The sequence below is a fragment of the Bombus vancouverensis genome, chromosome 8 (assembly GCF_051014615.1).
Source record: "Bombus vancouverensis nearcticus chromosome 8, iyBomVanc1_principal, whole genome shotgun sequence".
Classification (NCBI taxonomy): Eukaryota; Metazoa; Arthropoda; class Insecta; order Hymenoptera; family Apidae; genus Bombus; species Bombus vancouverensis.
Window position 1 is genome coordinate 18201967 of NC_134918.1, and position 20712 is coordinate 18222678.

Below are 20712 nucleotides of genomic sequence, written 5' to 3' on the forward strand. Positions count from 1 at the left end.
TGTATACCCAACGTAACTCTTCAGCGAAGATTCATTTGGCTAATTCGATTGAATATCTTAGAAGCAGAACGTTTGAGTATATAATCTTAGGTTGGAAACAAACATCCAGTTTGAGAGAGCCTACGTGACTTTAATTAAAGCTGTCAATTGGCTACGGTCCTAGATGAAGCATTTCTGTTCCCGAATTCTAACTTTCCTATTGCCGTACTACGTATTGAATCCTAAAATAGTTTTCTAAACATACGCGGTTGACAATTCAAATTACGCTCCGACTGTCTTTTGACTAAGCCATACTAAAACCATATTAAATTCATTACAAATAAGCTTATATCAGAGAGGAAACGAGTGTGCTTACACCCGTGGTCCTAATTGTTTCACAATACAGGTGCTGCTCCATGCGGTCAAGAGCTGAAGTCAAGTAAAGTTAGCATATACAGGAACCTATAAAATTAGGGACCTACCCTGTTTGGTTACAGAACGTGCTGTAAATGGGACTACCTTGAATTCGCTTTTAGTATTTTCATACACAGTGCAATAATAATTCCATTTTTCTTAATGTTCGTTATAAAAACATGTAAAGGCAATGCTAATGATTATTATATATATATATTGTCGCTATGTGTATTTGTTTATACTTATTTTTTTATTTTCGTCGTTTATTTATCGTTAGTCATAATCAATTCGCATTGCCTCTACATGTTCTGTGCAACCAAACAGGGCAGATCCCTAATTTTATAGGTTCTTGTATGTGCTACCTTTAGTTGACCTCAGCACTTCGCCGCATGATGTCGCACTAATCCGGGAACGATCAGGTCTATAAGCATGAGGACTCTCATCAAGTTATATTATTCACGCTATAACGTAACAGGATATATACTAATATGTATGATTATACAGTCCACAACAAAACCATGTTTTGCGCATAGTGTACGCATGGCAATGCCCCCTTGGTATCTTGTTTGATCAATATATAATATAGAAAAAATTTATATCATGTTACTAACTAGAAGCATAACAAGAAGTAACATTTTTAGAATTCTATCGCATGATTCGGTATCAAAAGTTATAAATACTTGTTTAATACAAGAGATCAATATAAAATATCCAAAGAATATAGGTTATCTTGTATTGCATTCTAAAAAGTATTCAAATAAAAGTAATAATGTAAAGACATTCAATTACAAACTAATAGCTTATCTCAGCTCAAATAGTAGTGTTGTATTTCCAATTACACAGTGAGTACATATTATGATAATAATAATGACAACTTATTCTCTGTTTTCATTTTCTAAGCTTAAAGTAGCTGTGCTTTCTTTAGATCTTTCAATTAATGTTTTGAATTGGAAAATCTAAATATTACACGCAAATATTAAATACATAAAGTGTATATGTATAAATATTATATATTACACTTAGTACAATCTATCGTGCATTTGACTCATAGGTACATACACACACACACGCACGCGCGCGCGCGCGCGTAGAAATATTACATGATTATTTGTATGATTATTTGTTTATAATTTAACTCAGTTCTAATCCTTTTTGAGCCTTATTTTTTAACAAGAATATACTAACAAACAACAGTAAATTATGAATAACACAAAAGAAATCTTTTCTTTTACATAGAGAATTGACGCCTGTAGAATTTGAGAGAATTTCTGACGAAACACTTGATTCTTTAACTGAATATTTTGATGAATTAATAGAGCAAGCAGCACATTTATCAGATGCAGATGTGTCATATGGGGTATGTTGTATCAGCATATATATGGTATTTTTATGACTATGTTACAATTATGAAGATATTACGTAATTGTGATTTTTAGATAATAATATCATACTTAATGTTGTAGGATGGAGTATTAACTGTCAAGTTTGGTAATTCTTATGGCACTTATGTCATAAATCGTCAGACTCCGAATAAACAAATTTGGCTATCTTCTCCTAAGTCTGGTCCAAAGAGATACGATTTTATAAATGGTAGATGGATTTATAAACATGACGGAAAAACATTACACGAACTACTTAACAGTGAAATAGCAGCAATCATAAAGAATCAAACAAACTTCGATAAATGTTCCTTTGGTGGAAAAGAAAGAGAAGCAACGACGACAGATCTTTAATTCCATTTATCGATGTTCAAAGTTGTAATATAGATTGAAATGGCTGAATATCTTCAGTTGGAAATGTACAATTTTACAATCTATGTATATAAATAATAATATAAAATAGATATGACATTGTAATATATTTATGTGAGTATCTTTGTAAAATATTGACACAAATATTTGCATGATAGAATGGCACATTTATAAGTTTGGTATTTATATGCATATTTATGTGCAAAAGAAGAAATGTAATCAAGAATAGTTTACTTTAAAATTTAATATAACAATATATACACGATCGCTATACGTTTTTATGTATAAATTATTTATCGAGTATGCTTTATGTAAATAAGTAATATTCAAGTTGAGTATTAATGAATATTATTATCTAAAATTTGTCGTTAATAAATATTTTTATATATTTATATATTTTTAAGAACGTTATTATCTACCAAAGAATCGACGAAAATGGAGATTATGGAAGATGGCAATTTAGTAGACCGCGTTAGAATCTTATTGCAACGGGACATGCAATATTATCAGGTATTATTATTTTTAATCAATAGTTCTGAATTTCTCGAATAATTTTCCACCAAGTTAAAGAACTTGTTTTGAAAACTTGATAAGAATACACTTTTTTTTTTTTACTACAAAATAATAAATATATAGTGAATAATAAGTAAATTTGTATAATGGTTATACGGATTGTTATTAAAATATGTTAATATTCTGTATTGGTATTTGATATTTGGAATTTTTCTAAGTATGGAAAAAGATAAGATTGCTGTACATATACATGTATATTAGCTTGGAAACCATCTTACAATTAAAATCGTATGACATGTGTATGATATATGTATGTATTTTCCCGAAGGAGAATTCGAAAAAACAAAAATAAGAAGAACATCTATACTGTACATCTATATTATTAGCAACATTTACAATATATACATGTATGTATATTAGTCTCGATCTTTTTTTCCATCACCCTTGAAGTTTTTTTAGTAGATGAAATGTACTTTTATATGTACAAGTACATGTTGCGTACGATTTCGGCTGTGACTCGTGTAAGTTTATCTAATATGACAATTTTCTATAAGGTGCTAAGTTGTTTAGCTAATTTACAAACGATAAAAAATTTCTACTATTGCGAATAAAGTTTTGCATATGAAATCAGAAATTTAGAAATCGATGCTAATATCTTTTCTCAATTCTGATAATATTAACTTTAATGTTGTTTTTATAATAAAGAAGAAATACACGATTAAAAATTAATTGGTTTAGTGCGATCAAGCTGTTGTCGCTTAGTTCATATTCCTCATTAGTCATTCATATGCATATATTAGTTAAGGTGTACTATATATCTATGATAGTTCTTTTGGGATAGAAAAATTTTCTCCTTTACTATCGAGTTACTTATACAGAATTTTTATAATTATTGTATGTACGTACGTAACATCGAACTGTAGATTTTAAACGCAAATACGAGTTCTTTTTACAATTCGATTAATAAAGCGTTAGACGACAACCATATAAAAATATACACGTAAATATAAATTATCTCAATTTTATTTTTCTTACAAACTAATAATACCGTGAGCTTGTTATGGCATAATAACGTATAGTATATCATAATGATACAGGAAATGCAAACTGTACTAAAGGAGCCCCTTTGCTCACGTATTAGCGGTGGAAAACTTGATTTTCCGAGACACGCGTCATTTGTCGCGGTTAAAATTGTTACGTGGTGGGAAGCAGATTTTCAAGCTGCTTTTAAACGTCATTCTGGTCTAACGAGTTTAATGGAAAACAAATCTTCCGCAATCGTAGAAAACGAAGAGAGAGTTATCAAAAAGATCTCACCATCCGAATTTGTGTTACTTGTTGTCGATACCGCCGATAAATTATTAGGTAAAAAAAATAACTTTGTTGGAAAAAGATGGATGCTTAAGTCATCGTACATAATCGTACTTAGATAGATATCTGCTGTTGCTTTACTAAAATAAAACGAACAATCAAACTTATCGCAAAATATATAATATTTTAATACACATTTTAATACACAATATTTTACGCATTTTGTAATAATAACATTATTTCAGAACATTTACATCTGCTTATTCAAGAATCATTAGATCATGCAGATTTAACGGTATTAACAGCTACTTTAGGAGCAGCTGCATTAATACGAAATTGTCTGTGGTGCTATAATAGACAAGCTAAGAATTTAATTTCCCCGCAATCAAGGTAATTGATATTTGTTGTGCACGCATGGATGCGCGTGCTTTTTATATGATTGCACGAACTTTTGAATTACCTTTCATAAAGTCCAGTCTTTATGTACATAATTATAATTGTATACTTATCACAAGGTATAATGCAATGTTAAATTTATTATATAATTAAAATTAAGAGATACGCGAAGAATTAGAGAAATTAATTATATAGGCGATTTAAAAAATTTAATATTTGTAAAGCGAAGGAATTCCATTTATTGAAAGACCTAACAGCGAATAACTTATTTTTTCTAATTTATACGAATCAACGGTTGTTGCTTATTCGTCTCTTTTTTTATCGTTTTATACTTCATTTCATTTAGATCGATAATCTTCATAGACGTGTCTAATGATAAGAAAATGACAAAATCTGAATTCTATACAAGGATCGTACATGTAAGTTTGAATGGTTGTGAAACATTTATTCTGAAAATTTTCGTACGAAGCATTATTTTTAGGAAACTTTTTCCACATGCAATTGCAGATATCTGCAAAGTTTGTAATTTCACGATATAACGTCGAATACTCAGAATATTCAGATAAAAGAAAAATCTTATTTCTATAATAATAATATCGTGCTAGTGTTCACAATTTCCAATTAATAGCTTAGAGTGATTTAATTTCCAAATAATTTCCATAATTTTTCTTTGGGATAGCGAGAAATTAAACACATCGTATAAATGCTATCATGAAATGACTGAAGCTGTAGCAGAGCGATTATTGGATTTACATTGCCGCTTAATTTCGTTATATATACTTAACGAAGCTGATTCTCTCAGTTGGCACGATACTACGTCATTTTTTGAACGAGAACGATGCTCTTTCGTAATACAAATGTGGTGGCTGTATATGCAAGGTAATTATAACAAAGTTAGAAAGTAATATATCATCTATGAATCTAAACGTCGAAAAAACGAATTCGGTATTCGATATGGAAATATTAGTAGTTTGTAAAAGCTGTAGTTGTGATTTATACCTTTTACCTGATATCTCTTGATATCTGTCACGTAGTAAGACGTAGTTTACAGACATTCTTTCATACAGCAATAAGTAATTTCATTTTGGTAAAGGGATTTTTAATATGCAGCCTCTGTTACAAGACATTATCTTGATAATTAATATTACAGTAACGTGAATAGATAGTAGTTACTTACAGCAACGATTGGGAAATATGATACAACAAATGGTATAAAATGGTATAAAATTTCTCAGCAGAAGGTATGTAACGTGCTTTTAACATTCCTTGAAATCTGAAAGTTGTAACCGTTCACGTAACATAACATTTTATAATTTTCCTTCCAAAAGATTTCGGGGATCCATATTTGCCTTATCCAAAGGCTGCGTTTGTAATTATGTTATTTAAACACCTACGGATCGATACTGTTGTATTTTCCTCTTAATTATAACTATATTTTTTATATTTTTTATTTCATATTTTTAGGAACAAAGAGAGATCTATGGAGTACCGTATCTCCAAAAATGGCACAACGTGTTTTTTCTGGAATGTTGAACGAGTCTTTGTCCATTATTGTTACAAGATTTATTTATGTAAGAATATCTAACGATCGTATATCGCTTTCACTTACTATGCGTATAGGTAATATCGATACAGAAAAATATAAACCAAAAATAGGGTCGACCGAGTTTGGCACGTTCCGAACAATTCTGGGCGGATGCCTTTAACGTTCTGTGTTGTACCGGATATCTTGCTTTGGGTGCCTGTACAAGCGCCAACGAAATGATTGGAATGAAATTAAATAGATTACCAACTGCCATTAGGGACATACACGCGAAATGCAATGAATTGTTGATTTGCTTGTTATTAAGAGGAACCCCTCTTCGAGAATTATATCAGGTAAAATATTAATAGTTTCGAATAGTTGAAATACGATTAAATATATGTACAGGGTGATTCTTTGAGAGGTATATCTCTGGATCGGTGGACATTTGTAAAAGAAAAATTGATACAGAATTGATCTTGAACATGATTTTCGAGGATAACAATTTTTTTTATTACAATGTGTTCTACTGATCAGTAGAGTAACGTTGCAGAACGAGCCATGTTATGGCAGTGATAATACTTCTTTGTTGTTTCTTTTTTTTTTTTTTTTTTTTTGGAAATTTCAAGGTCATCTCGCACGATCTTTTAACATCTTCACATAGTATTTAACGAAGATGGAAGATGATTAAGGAGTGATATAATAAAATCTTTTATAATTCGTCTTTTTATCGTTATTAGTATCAATGCGATTAAACAGAAATATAGAATTTAAAAATCATTTCTTCTGTATGGGGTAGAATAAGAATATCTTAATTTCGACTTTTACTTTAAGTTTTGTTATGCATATGGCTGCATATGTATAGTTTATAATAGGTATACATAAATACGTAGGTATAGATCATACAGTTTTGTTGTAGATTGGTTGAATTTTGATTGTAGGTATTCCGTTTTGGACTTGAAAATTTAACAATTTTGCAACCGCGTCGCGAACCTGCTGCCTGGTTATTGGTATGCGCACCGAATTTATTAGGCTCCGTCGATTCTGACATTTACATTTCAAATTTGCCTAAAAATCGAGTTGCAATTTTAGAATTAAACGTTCTTAGACATCAACCTCAACCAAATTGGCCTCAGTTAATGAAGGTAATTGAAACGCTATCTATAGCATAAGAATGAAATAATCTCTAATTAGAGATATAAGCTATAAACATAAAACCAGTTTCTTTTCAATAATTTTTTTCTACTGTTGATGTTCGTCAAATGGTAAAACAATGCAATCCATTTCCGCTACCTGTCCGCTTATTTTTGTCCCCGACAAATGCATACATTTGCACGATTAAAAAAAGATGCTAATTTCAAATTTTCATAGGTACTCTTTATGAACGACTATGCGGTGGCTAAAATATTATTAAACACTTTAATCTACAAATGTGGTAATTTTACGTCTAAAAATGATTTTGATATTTTCGAAGAAATACAATCCAATGGAATGAATTGCGGTGGTTTTTTATGCAGTGGTATAATGTGCAATGCATCGATGAAAGTAACGTCAGCATTAGGCCTTTATAGCTTAATGTATATTTTAACGTATATAGCGCAAGACCCTGGTTGTGTTATCGTGACAGCTTTAAAGCAGATTCCTGATTGGTCGAGCTATCTGGACCGCCAACAGGTATTCGTTAAAATATCGAGAATAAAAATAAAATATGTAAGAATAAAAAATAATATATGTAAAAGCAACATAAACATATTTATTTAGGTGTGGAATCAATCAAGACCGCCCTGGCTGAATGCGATTTTAAGCCCATTAAAGAATATGATGCATCCAATTATCGAACTTCTTTTGGAAGCTGTAAGAGTAAGTTGCTGATTATAAACGTGCGTCTAATTTCATTTTAATAGTAACAAACTACATCTCTACATGCGTACGTACATACATGTAGAGCGAGCTGTATGTTAATATTATCGCTAGTCTTCGATATGGTATTTATACAAATGTATTACCTTCGAATGTAAACGTAACAAGCAGATATTTGACATGAATTTGTCCTGCAATTATTGCTGAGAAATCCGAAAAAGATATTACAAGCGAAAGCGATACGAAAATTGCTCGTCATCCTTGAAACCAATACGTAACATAGTAACCATAAAAAGTCTAATAAACGTTGGTTTTTGAAAAATATCTTAATAATTTGCAGACAGGCGCTTCTATATATCAGGCAATGTCGTTGATAATTGGTTGTTTCGCTGAATTGTATGTAACGTTACCACCTGCAATCTTAAAAACTGTACTTGCATTACAAGATAATATCCCTGCCCATTGTCATCCAATTGGTGGGAACGTCCTTCTCCACGTTCTCTGTGCATCCCTCTATACCGCCCTTATCGAGTTTTCGAAAACTTGCGAAACAAAAATACAAGGCGATTCAACCTCTGAAGGAATAGATTACTTAGAATTAAATTTTTTCGACCCCAACGATGTATCAGCAACAGTAACCACCTTGGCCGAAGCTATTTGTAGTATCGACGAAGACGATAAGCATACTTCCCAAATCGATGATTTCTTCCAGCTTGTAAAAAAAAAGTAAGACTATTTTATAATCTTAAAAAAATATTTATATGAAATTTTTATGTAAAATTGGCAATCACAACGCACTATTCAAAATAATTAGAGGTTCGCTTTTCGCGTGAATGATAATTCGATCTTTATATCGGTGAAAAATAAGGTAAGAAAGCTGCTGCGAAATTCGCCTTTATCTTGGATTTTAAGGTCAACAATTTTTCCCTTCCATCTTGTTTAAATGTTTAAAGACAATGAAATTAATCTTTCAGTGTACAAACGTCAAATATAGATTCATGCATTAACGAAACGTACAACTTGTTTTCCGTTATCGAGGTACATACCGACGAGCTGTTGTTCACTAGTTCTGGACGACAGGCTTTAAAAGTACGTAATAAAACATACTGTGGTCTAAATTATTGCATGCAAAATTTAATTTCGTGCAAAATATTTCGCGTTACAGGTAACGCACGAATTTCTGATTCGCGCGTCTGATTTAATATTAAATAAATTACGACAAAATGATATTACGAAACTTGTGGACGATATACCGGATATGTCACCTCTTTTTAAACCACTAACGCATATAATGTTCCATATCGAAGACACAGCATTTGATCAGGTCAGTATATAATTGGAATAATCGTGATAGGATAAATAAATAGAAAAATCGAGGGAGCATATAGATCTTTATTAAAATAGCTACGTTACAAAGCTCGAATAAAATAAAGTTAAAAATTTAACCAAGTAATACAAACATACATAGAGTAGATAGAGTGGTTAATGTAAAATATACAATGGTATGTACATATATATTCTTTATCCATTAATCGAATTGTCTTATAATTAGAAACTTTATTCGCGAAACAATTTTAGTAAAGACGTTTTCGGTTTTTGTAAATAAAAACGTGATATAGTTGACGCATTTAATAGAGATAAAATAGTACGGCAAACAGGATAGCGGTAAGCAAATTTATTTCACGTTTCTAAAGAAACAAATTAGTAGATATGTCGAAATTATGGACATATTGACTAGTATAGTCTGAACGATCAACTACATGATACAATTTTTTCCCGGTAAAAGTATTCAAACTCTGTTGATATCGATATTTATGTAAAGTAAAATACGTATTATCATATTTACAAAGAATAACAAAGTCATCTTCTTACAGTTTCTTATCCAATATGAGAAAACGAATTGGAGAAAAATGTTAACAATGCCACTTTCTATCACCATAGACCACGCACGAAGCCAACTTTTATCACGACCAGAATTTAAAAATATCGGCGAATTGATTCACGAAGACAGAGAAGCCGCGTGTTCGCTTAAGAAACTTTGTTCTTCCATAAAAACGGCACACTTTAAGTAACGATTAAATATCATGAAATCATATTAAACGTTTAAATTATAGCTCAAGATAAACTAAACTTTTTTAACTAATTCTAAGACTCAAACTTTGCTCTCTATAAAATTTTCTACATCGCAAACTTAGGGCATGAGCCAGAAATGTTGAGAAATTATACGTATAAAAATGTAATGCTTGAAATCTCTATGTGAGTGAAATAACGTAAAAGTGCAACGAATGTACTTAAAATTTGCGAAAGAAAAAACACATATAGGACGATAGAGCCGTTTAATTATAACGTTTCGGAAACAATTTATACCTTGCAACTAATTGTAAGTGTCAAGTAATTATACGTAGTTAATAAATTTTCACTCCAAAGTTTACAAAAAACCCAAACTCACATTTCTTCGTTTCAATCTGTTGAAATTCTCGATATTATCATATTATGCCTTGTTATTAAATATACTTGCATCTCAAATAAGCCTTGTTATTATTTCCACATTCAGTACGCCTTATTATTAAATAGGTATACTTCCATCTCGAACATCCATTAACCAAATGTTTATTACATGATGCGTCATTGCATAAATTCATGGTCCGAATTGACAGATCGACACCAACAAACACTGGAAATCAAGTCAAATAAATAATTCAATCTTCGGCATTTTGATCTTTTCGTTTCAACGACTCGTACTCGGAGAAATGAAATTAACGATAATAAAAAGTTGAAAATAAATTAAGTATTCGGTATATTCATTTTTATGTATACAACTGTTGCGATGGTTGTTTTCCATTCTTATCATTAATTTTTGACTTCAGCAAAACGTTGAAAAAAATTGTTCTCTTCCAAGGGACGAACGTGTTGTTCCGATAAGCAACATCTTTTTTCAATTCTAATAATATAACGTAAATGATGTTGAGACATTTACTTAATAAAAGGTGTCACTGGATATATGTAGGTAAAATAAATAAAAATCTCTAACTTAATAAACAAGGAGATACAAATTAATCGCGTAATGTAAAAGATGTAGTAAATTTCTCTTGTGTCCCTTTTATTAGTAATTTCAAACGTCGATCTTCTTTTCAAACACTACACCGTCTATTATATTTTTATACTGCTTACAGTCAGAGCAAAAATTAACTTTACATAACGAACCATCAAAAATATAATATTTAGTATGGAAAATATTTTAATCATGGACAATGTTTTTAATTCTCACGGTGTTTAAAAAGAATAAAAGAAGAAAAATAAAAATAATTTCTATTTTCTAGCAGATCGCGTAATGTTACGATATAATTAGATGTACGTTGTACACTCTGTACGATTTTTGTATATATGGTAAGAGAAATTGAAGAATGTTATTCGTATCCGTGTTCACTTGTCGAATCTCGATGAGATAACGCTTATAGGTTTGGTAGAATTCCCACCTGAAAAATACAATTTTCAAATGTTATTTATACAAATTCTATTACTATTTGTCCCAAAGTGTATCGCACAATTATTGACTTCTACATTTTTACGATTACATCGATACGAATAAATATACAAATATGTTTTTCATATACGTCATTTCGATCGCGATAAATCTGTAATTTCTGGATTTATAAGATAATTAGATGTTATAGTTTCTCTATTATCCTATATTAAGTACGAATCAATCCTCGAATAGAATTCCACGACTCGAGCGAAATTGAATAAAATTTAGCTCATTTAACTTGCCACACGTACATACATATCTATGTATATTTTAGCGGATTATATTTTGCTCTCGTCATGATTAAAAAGCGAAGAAAATTTACAGGTAGGTACGTAAATTAGATAAGAAAAATGGGTAAGTCTTGCTGTTGCACGAACGAAGGAAAAGTATTGAAAGAGCGTATTGTCCAAAGAAAGGACGAAAATATAGTTATTATTCTTATTACATCGGTATTTCTAAATTTCTATTCTATGCGAGTGTTTATCCAAGATCGCTATCTAAAGATAAAAACGTTAAAAACTCATATACTTACGGACGAACGAGGATCCGAACGTCCAAAACGTAAACGTAACGAAGGCGATCGTTGAGATTTACGGATCATCAAATGTTCCAGTGGAGTCTCGCCAAGTCCGGCATTCTCCAAAGCGCTACGTTGCATCAGAATTCTGTAAAGCTCGTGAATATTTTCAACTGGCGTTTTTTCTGCTACTTCATCTGTAAATACGACGTACAGATGAAAGTGACCAAGCGATGGTACGTTGTTGGCTATTAAGATCAGTGAAATTAGACAGTTCGACTAGTTGTTGGTTAGTCATTGTCAGTCAAACGATAGTTGCTAACATCGTCAAAGATATTCGAGCATTTAATTTTGATAAATAACATTATATTTCAATTTATTAAATTTTCAATGTTTACATTAAGCGATTTGTATGTATAATAAAATGCAAAATGAAAATTGCAAAGTTACGAAGAAGTTATCATATCGAGAGCGATTATTTAAAAGCTTGTCACAGGTAAATCTGACATCGAACGTCTGTAATTTTCCACTTTCAACGTTCGTACACGAGCTACGAGCTTTAAAGCGGTAATTATCATGTTTATAGGAACGATATAGAGATCGTTTCGTCGAAACAAAACTTTGACCTTTGAAAGGCTTGTTCGTTCATCGTTTGAAGTACGTTGCTGCTGTATTACATAGCGATAGCAAAAGCAATGCTTTCCTCAATGTGGTAATGTGGTCGTCTCAACTTATAGACTGCAAAAACTCTGTAACAGCTTGTAACCATCTACGTATACAGTTTTACAGATTCAAAATTAAAATAAGCATTTAGATACCATATAAATAATACCAATAAATAATACGCGAATAAATATAAAAAGTATAAAATAAAAGGATAATATTATTTATATTCGAACGTTCATTGAACGAACATAAATAATACGTACATTCGTTCTCGGTCGAAGGAATATTCTCAACTTTTTTTCACCTACCTCCGTAATCTATGTAATTTTCAGCACCAACAACAAGGCCAACAATAATAAATAGGAAGAGCGATTTTGCGTAGAATTTGATCGACATCTTATCAAATTTCCTGAAAGTAAAATAATATTAAGCCTTTAATTGATTTTCATCGAAAGTCATATTAGTTGATCTTGAATAGGTTTATGAATGAAACTCGGTAAGAAGATTTTGTTAAATACATATAAGTAGATAATGAAATACTTTTCTCGTTTATTTATCGCATCGTACTATTTCTTATTCACCGTTATTTTCATTCGTCAGTCGATAAATTTTGTTTCTTTTCTTTGTTTTTACTCTACTTCTATTTGAAGAAAAATGTAGGTGATCTGAAATATTCAAAACTTTTGACCACTTTCGCGGTGGACATCCACGCTAGCCGGTTAAACTTTACTTTCTTCATTGAATCTCTATCGTATCGTAATGATGTTGCATTGCATTGTATTAGCACCGTTTGTTGCACATACTTTACGTGCTATCTTATATTCCAATCTTATCTGAATTTGCCTCTGAATAGATACCTATGTATCTGCTTCTAAATACCATCCTATTATAACTTTTCCCTATCTTCCTTTACTAAATTGATTGCTAGTTCCTTGATAGTCTTGGATTTTCTTGAAACCGTCCGAAGAAACCACGCGTACGTAAGGACGAAACAGTTAGAATAAATAAGAAGTTTTTCTGGATCGTTTAAAGAACCTTTCTTGGACTTTTTACGAGACTCCCTGTTGGACTGCTGGAAAAACTTTTATCGAGTTTTAAGAAGTTTTACTACGTTCTTTGGAGAAAATATGTACACAAGATGGACATACCAGTATCTTTAATATACGAGTATCTTATTTAATCGTAACGATTCCAAGTTACAATATTATTACAAATGATAAATTTTCTATATTTATTTTTTATTACAAAACTATAAATTTACTCTTATATATAACTATACTTTTGCTCTTTCTAATATACAGCTATATACGTATATCTGTGTGCAGAAATACATACATCGACAAAGATAATCGTAGTATGTACCGTGAAAACTTTGACCAAACATCAAGTGCACCTATAATCGCTAGTAGTACGTGTCGTCGATCGCAATCATAGAATTCATATACATCGATAGACAAGACGTTGGGTTGCTCGAGCACAGGGAGGACGTACGAGTAGCTTACCTAAAATTTCATAGATGTTTCGTCAATGAATTATTTGTAGGGGCAGACATGTACTTAGGTTATCGATCAACTAGTAATATTTTTAGACGGGTAATATGACGTAGTTTTAAAGAAATTTGATAAAATTACAAGCAGTTGCACACATTTAGGGCGTGATTTATGGGCGTGAAATTGAATCGAACGATAGCATCTCCTTAATAATATCACTCTATTTTCCTATCCTTGATTATGATTATCAACCTTTTCGACGAAGGTTTTGGATTTTGGATAACGATTCGTGCGATACGATAGACGACGATAGAAAATTCGAACACATTATCGTACAAGTACACCGCGAATAGTACACCGTGGTACAAAAGACTATTCTGGTTTTCATTTTCATAAAGAGAAATCAGGAAGTTTGCAACCCAACGAGGCAACGTTACGTTATTTCTGTATAAATACGTGTCAGATTAAACGAAATTGTGATAAAACTTATATAATAATTTTGGTAAAGACGTAATCTTCTACTATTGTCAGTCGTTGGATGTGTCATCGTCCAGGACGACTTCCTTGACGTATTGGTCCTTGGTACACGTGCCAAGTATTCAGATTCTCGTATACGAAACGTTCTTACGTATCCATCAAAGTAGCTTTAGTACTTTCCGCATCTACCACGTTATGGAAGCTAGCAGTAAGAGAGGTAACGACAACCATTCTCGTAGTCCGAGTCAAGATATACAATCAGGAAATTTTAAGTAATGTAATATTTACATTACGAGAGCTCGGCATACTACTCGGCCATTAAATCTAAGAAAGTCTATAATGTGACTGATTCGAGTTGTCGGTATAGTTACAAGTGTGTCCTAATGTATTACACGTTTCATCGAAGAATACATTTTATGAAAAAAAAGGCAGTAAGTGGTTAGGCAGTAGGTGTTATGTCGCTATTCCAGTACAGTTTTGTACTTTTATTATTATTATTATCACTGTCGTAATCTATTATCTATCTATTATCACTGTGTTGATCTATTGAAAATTTATTTAAATACATTTATATATTTTTTAAATTTCCATTCCTATAAAATGATCTTAAAACCGTTATGTACGAGTACATGTTATGCATGTATCTATGTACATAATGAGTAGAAGACACGTAAATGTGAACGACTTTTTCAGACATTCTTTCGAGTCACAAGTTCAAAAATGAAAAACCACTTAATGATGTTTCGTTCTTACGAAATAATCTGTTATTTCGTTCGAACTAATTGTACCGTAACAATGGTCTGTTGACATGTAATTGCCACTTAATGAACAAATTGTGGAAATTTAATAAATAAGAGGATAAACGAGGTACACACGTTAACTCACCAAGTAAAATAGGGGTGAAAGAATAAACGAGGAATCGCTGCGAGTCCGTTTGTCGAAGCAGATACGATCTTGGAAATGTAGAGAGTCCGACGCGGTGGTAACGTTGAGAAGTGAAACGGTATCGAGAGTGTCTTCGTATATATAGTATAGGGCAGGGGTTGGGATGGTTTGAATGGGGTAGGAGAGTGTGAGCGCAAGCACAGGTGGCCGCTCGAAATGAAAGTACGCGGTCTCCCGTAGCGCAAGCGTCCCCCCTTCTTCGAGCTTTTGCATCCTCCGATGCGAATCACTCGCAACTCCTTCGCCAACGATCTCGTGCACTTTTCGACAACTTTCTACGATCGATTCGCAGCCACTACTTAGTTGCTTTATATCGAGGACGACGAAAAATCTTTAGTCGATCCGAGTGTTAATTTCAAAGCTTCGGTCAACAGGTTTACCTGGAAACGACCTGCCGGTGATTTACATTCAGCTTATCGATCAGTTCTCCGTATCGCGGACAATTTTACATTCGACTAATACAATGTTAAAGATAATACCGTACCGATCAAATTATTATAATTGTTAAGCGAGTATGGTTTAACATAAATATCGTCGTGCAACAAAATATACAATTCCGATTATCGAAAAGGAATAGAATTATGATCTGACGATTTCGCTGCGTTAATAATTATTTGGAATCTCAAATTTTACGTAATTTACGTAATTCAAATTATTGCCCAAACTTCGTTATCGCGTTTGATCCTTTTTAAAGATAAAAATGTCGTCCAAGCTCCAGAAACTCGACACATCTTTCTTGACAAATATAGAAAAAGTTTTGGAGAAGGATTTCAATATTTCGTCTTTCACTTTATTCGCATATACCTACACGAAGCTCGAGTTTATCAAGATTTGATGAATAAGGAATAAATCTTCGATCCTATTCGCGGTAGGGGTTCAATTACGTTTCAATCGCAAGCAATGAACGATGTTAGAAAAGACTACTTGATTAGCCATGATTAGAGCAGAAATATACGCCTCACTTGTACAGTAGAATATTTTCTTTTGCTCTTGTTAGCTTCTTGCTCCAATTGACTTGATTCGATTTGTGTTTTATAAAAAGAGGATAATAAATAGACATATAGCGAGACATTAGACATATAGACATTTCCTAAAAATGCCTGGTAATAACTAATTGCGCATTCTATTCCTCAATTTATCAACTCATAATTAGTTTCTATTATACGCGAGCTTTGACGTAGACAATTTCTGCATATAAATAATTTCAATACACATCTACGTAAGTACTTGTGAATAATCGTTATGCATTATAAACCACGAAATTTACTCCGTACTTTCCAAAATGCTATACAAAAATGTATCTATCAGGTAACCGCTCATCGTGTCGAAATTATCCAAAAAAAAAATTCTTACACGCGCGATTAACTCGAACATATTTATGTAAATTTACAGCTTGATGATACAGGTACGTACAATGGTAGATATAAATATTCAAACATAACATAAATGTTATTCGTCGATAGAAAAAGATAAATGACTGAAAAAAGATAATCGATAATTGAGCGAACGAAAGAGGGCGAACACAAGAGCGTATAAAATTACACGCTGACATTAATGTTAATGTCCACTTGAACATGTTGGACGTTAATGTCTGAATAAACATATTTAGCCAGAGTAATAGCTAACTTAATTGAACATATATACCGTAACAATAGACCACGATGACGATAAAAAATAAATATAATTTTCAATATGTACATGATCACTGCATAGTGTAAATTACTACTTTATTTTTACAAAACAGCTCTCGATAGATACGTTAAGTATAATAAATTTTTGCACATCGACTTTTAATGCAATATCATATATATATAAGTTTAACGCTATATCGTGTTAGTCATCTATAATACGAACGATAATTAATTAATTGTAATTAATGAATAATTTTTCGAATATTTTATTTACATAGAAACTAAGTCTAAGTCTGATGGTATCGCTTCGCATGGAAATCACATTGAAAACGATTGAAAACGATTTGTTTCTCAACGATGTAACAAAGCAAAGCTTCTATACATGATAAATAATATAAAACTGTCTGCTGAGCGGTAAGTTTGGCACAGTTTTGTGTACCTATAGAGTAAGACTAAAAACGGAATATGTAGCGTTAGAAAAAAGACTGATTTAGGAATAGATTAGATCTAGAAATGGTGATAGCGGACTGAAAACTGACTAATTTTCATTCGAAACACAAGATTTGACCAAATCAGGCGGGTGGTAGGTGATTTTTTTTTTTTTTTTTTTTGAGAAATTCAAGTCTGAAAATTTGTAAAGTATACTTCAACTTGACTGATTATAAAAGAAACAAAATATGTGGAATAACATTTTTTCGTTTAAGTCCTCTTCTTGCTTCATTCTGAAAAAGATAGAGTTTGAATAAATTTCCAAAATTATTTTTCTCGGAAACAAAGCCTCTTGAGAAAAAAAATGTTATTCTATATTTTCGACTTATTCTCACACGTAGAATCACCTTGTGTCGATTATTTGGTCCTATTCAGTGCGGAATTAGCCGTGTTCAAGAATACTTGATAAATTTTTAAACTCGATCTTTTGTCGAAAACTAAGCCTCGGACGAAAAAATATTATTTTATATTTCTTTCTTATTTCTTCACAAGGAATCACCTCCCACCCGTTTGACATATTATTTGATGGCAGCCTGTATTAAAAATAGTGGTTGATCTTACTCTAATAGCGATGATTATCTTATTAGAGGATACAGCCTTACTTGGCCATCTTCTATGTGTGTATGTATGTATGCGTATTGTAGACTGTACATTGTACATACAATGTGTGCAACATCTATTTAACCGTTAACTGATAAGAAACTCGAGGGGATGTAACTATCACGACAAATTAGATGTGAAAAATGTATGATTGTGTTTGTACAAAAATTTCAATAGGTACTTGTACTCTTATCTCATTACATTTGAAAGCCTCGATGTAATATGTATAATATCTAATAATAAGTAAAGAATTTAAATATGGATTTCTAAGAAACGAAATATCTGCTTGACTTTATAGAAGTTATTTTGATATTTTGACCGATAAATTTAAAAGAAAAAAAATTAAATTTTAGTCTGTGAAGATAACGATGTCAATTAGAGGTAATTTAGTAAACAATTAATAATATGTTATAAGATATTTATGTTATACGATAATGTTATACGATATTTTATAATCATGGTAGAACTGAAAAGGTGGTAATTTTATATGGAAAACCTTTCATACCATCGCTATATGACAATATCTTTTGTTCATATTAATATCATGAATTAGTTATCGTGACTTGATCGTATTTTCAGTATAGGTACACGTAACTATTGTAATTAGTTTTATTTGCATTATATAGATACTTTATACAAATATTGCACAGTATGTCATCTCTTGATATGATTTCTATTAGTTCACGGCAATATTTGATTTAGATATGTCACATATGTTTCATGTCTATAAATTATTGCAGCTTATCAATCCAACAGTTTTTTAGAAAAGTAACGAGTAATTATCAATGGTTAATTTGCATTTATTTTTTTGTACACATATATACGTATAATATGTGCGTCAAGCAAACACGTGTGTTATGTATAAGTAAATTAGATTTTACAAAATTTGATAAAAATTGGATTTTTGCAAAAAGAACAGTTTACGAAAAACGAATGTAAAAAATTGCGTAACATGCCCTACGAGATGCTAAAGCAATCACCTTGATTGGTCAAGCCGTCCCGGGGAAACCGATGAACACAGCATGAAATCGGTGCAAAAATATTAATTAAAAAAATAGAGATAGATTACGATGACCAAATCGAAAAACATTTTTTAACAGGGTCGATCGGAGAACGTGCCCTACAAGATGCAAAAAAAAGATCATCCCGATTCGTTAAGCTGTTTCGGAGGAATTTCTCAAATCGGTATAAAAGTATATATCGATATATTAACAAAGTCTTTAGCATTCAAAATTTTTCTATTTTGTCGCACGTATTCATGTACCTATCTAATTTTTCCGATTTTGGTATATATTTAGTTTTCGGTATATTTAAATATTTCTGCAAATAAAACAAAATGTTGTCCTGAGTCTTCTTTAAGAAGCTCTTTTCTTAACATGACTCGAATAAATTTAAGTTTAGCTACTCTATAAGATACGAATAATAGTTTTAAAAAAGCTCATCGGAGTGACGAGCCGCAACTTTTCCCAAACAACTAAACGCATATCCTTTCACTTGAAAATATTTCCAATTATTGTCATTGTCGTTACTTGTTTTTAAGACAATATTTTTCAGAATCTCCGTAACGAAGTGAATAAGATCTCAGAAATTGATAACATTCTTGTTATACTGTGGTAAAAAATATAAGTTAGCAAATACATTTTTAATCGATGTATGATTACAATTATCTCAGGTGAATTTAATCGTTGTCGTTAAATTGTTAAACATTCTAAAACGCATTGTAATATATGTATACATGTGTACATAGATATGTGCATATCATTTCTAGTGTAACACGTAACCAGAGGGATATTTTTACTATAAATTTTTACTTTTGTTCAGTTTACCACACTCGTCTGTTACTTTACCAACTTTAGTAGTTGCATCGAATATAATTCCTACACTCACTACTGTAAATCGCAGAGGGCGTAAGAAACACTCCGATTTTTTACACGATCGGTATTTTAGAATATGGGACACGATATCCCATAAGATGAGAGGTCTATACTGTATACTCGTCCGTGGTTTCAAGTGTTGTATGAAAAATAGCATTCAATTTGCACAATAAATCGAATCATTTTCAGTTTATGTCACATTTTAATTAAACGTTTCAATCAGAAATTTTATTGTTACGAAATACAATATTACAATCAAATATTCATCGTATACCTGTTTGTGTGTGTGTGTGTGTGTGTGTGTGTATATATATAACATTTGTTTACATCGTTGTTATTCATAATCTTTATTATATGTAATTAATAATTGAATAAAATTTTATTACATTATAAAGTACAATATGAGATGAAGTACATGTAAACAATTCAAATATAATCAGTTAACAATTTATTAATATTACATAATACTATTATTAAAGATAATAAAAACAATAAACGGATTTATATTTACGTTTACATTTGTTTACTCATTTGCTTTAAATTAAAATTACATGTGTATGTTAAGTTTGATCAACCTAGTCTAGTCTTCTTGATATTGCGCTTCTATTTCTGCAATAAGTTTCAACTGTCGTTTCTTATTACATTCCTCGATAAAATTTATTAACTCAGCGTGTTGTTCTTTACTCATAGGCTCAAACTTTTTCATCTCATTCTGTACCCATTCTTCGATACTATCTGCTTGATTCAAATA

General features: G+C 31.4%; 3 protein-coding genes across 3 annotated transcripts; 2 read left to right on the forward strand and 1 right to left on the reverse strand.

Moving 5' to 3' along the window:
- The first annotated feature begins 884 nt into the window (after window positions 1-884).
- fh (frataxin) lies at window positions 885-2409 on the forward strand. Its single transcript, XM_033339411.2, has 3 exons — window positions 885-1235; window positions 1630-1750; window positions 1857-2409. The coding sequence occupies exons 1-3, from the start codon at window positions 994-996 to the stop codon at window positions 2124-2126; spliced, it is 633 nt and encodes a 210-aa protein (XP_033195302.2). The 5' UTR covers window positions 885-993; the 3' UTR covers window positions 2127-2409.
- On the forward strand, window positions 2121-10449 carry LOC117159515 (uncharacterized). Its single transcript, XM_033339410.2, has 14 exons — window positions 2121-2258; window positions 2549-2654; window positions 3755-4022; window positions 4214-4358; window positions 5044-5243; window positions 5829-5935; window positions 6021-6242; window positions 6828-7031; window positions 7258-7560; window positions 7648-7746; window positions 8087-8472; window positions 8721-8835; window positions 8912-9070; window positions 9621-10449. Exons 2-14 carry the CDS (start codon window positions 2580-2582, stop codon window positions 9816-9818), a joined length of 2481 nt encoding a protein of 826 aa, XP_033195301.2. The 5' UTR covers window positions 2121-2258; window positions 2549-2579; the 3' UTR covers window positions 9819-10449.
- Window positions 10450-10526: 77 nt separating this feature from the next.
- Window positions 10527-15433, reverse strand: LOC117159517 (short neuropeptide F precursor). The gene is made up of 4 exons (XM_076620709.1): window positions 15308-15433; window positions 12764-12864; window positions 11805-11986; window positions 10527-11222 (listed from the first exon to the last, which is right to left on the reverse strand). The coding sequence occupies exons 2-4, from the start codon at window positions 12849-12851 to the stop codon at window positions 11199-11201; spliced, it is 294 nt and encodes a 97-aa protein (XP_076476824.1). The 5' UTR covers window positions 12852-12864; window positions 15308-15433; the 3' UTR covers window positions 10527-11198.
- Window positions 15434-20712: the final 5279 nt, after the last annotated feature.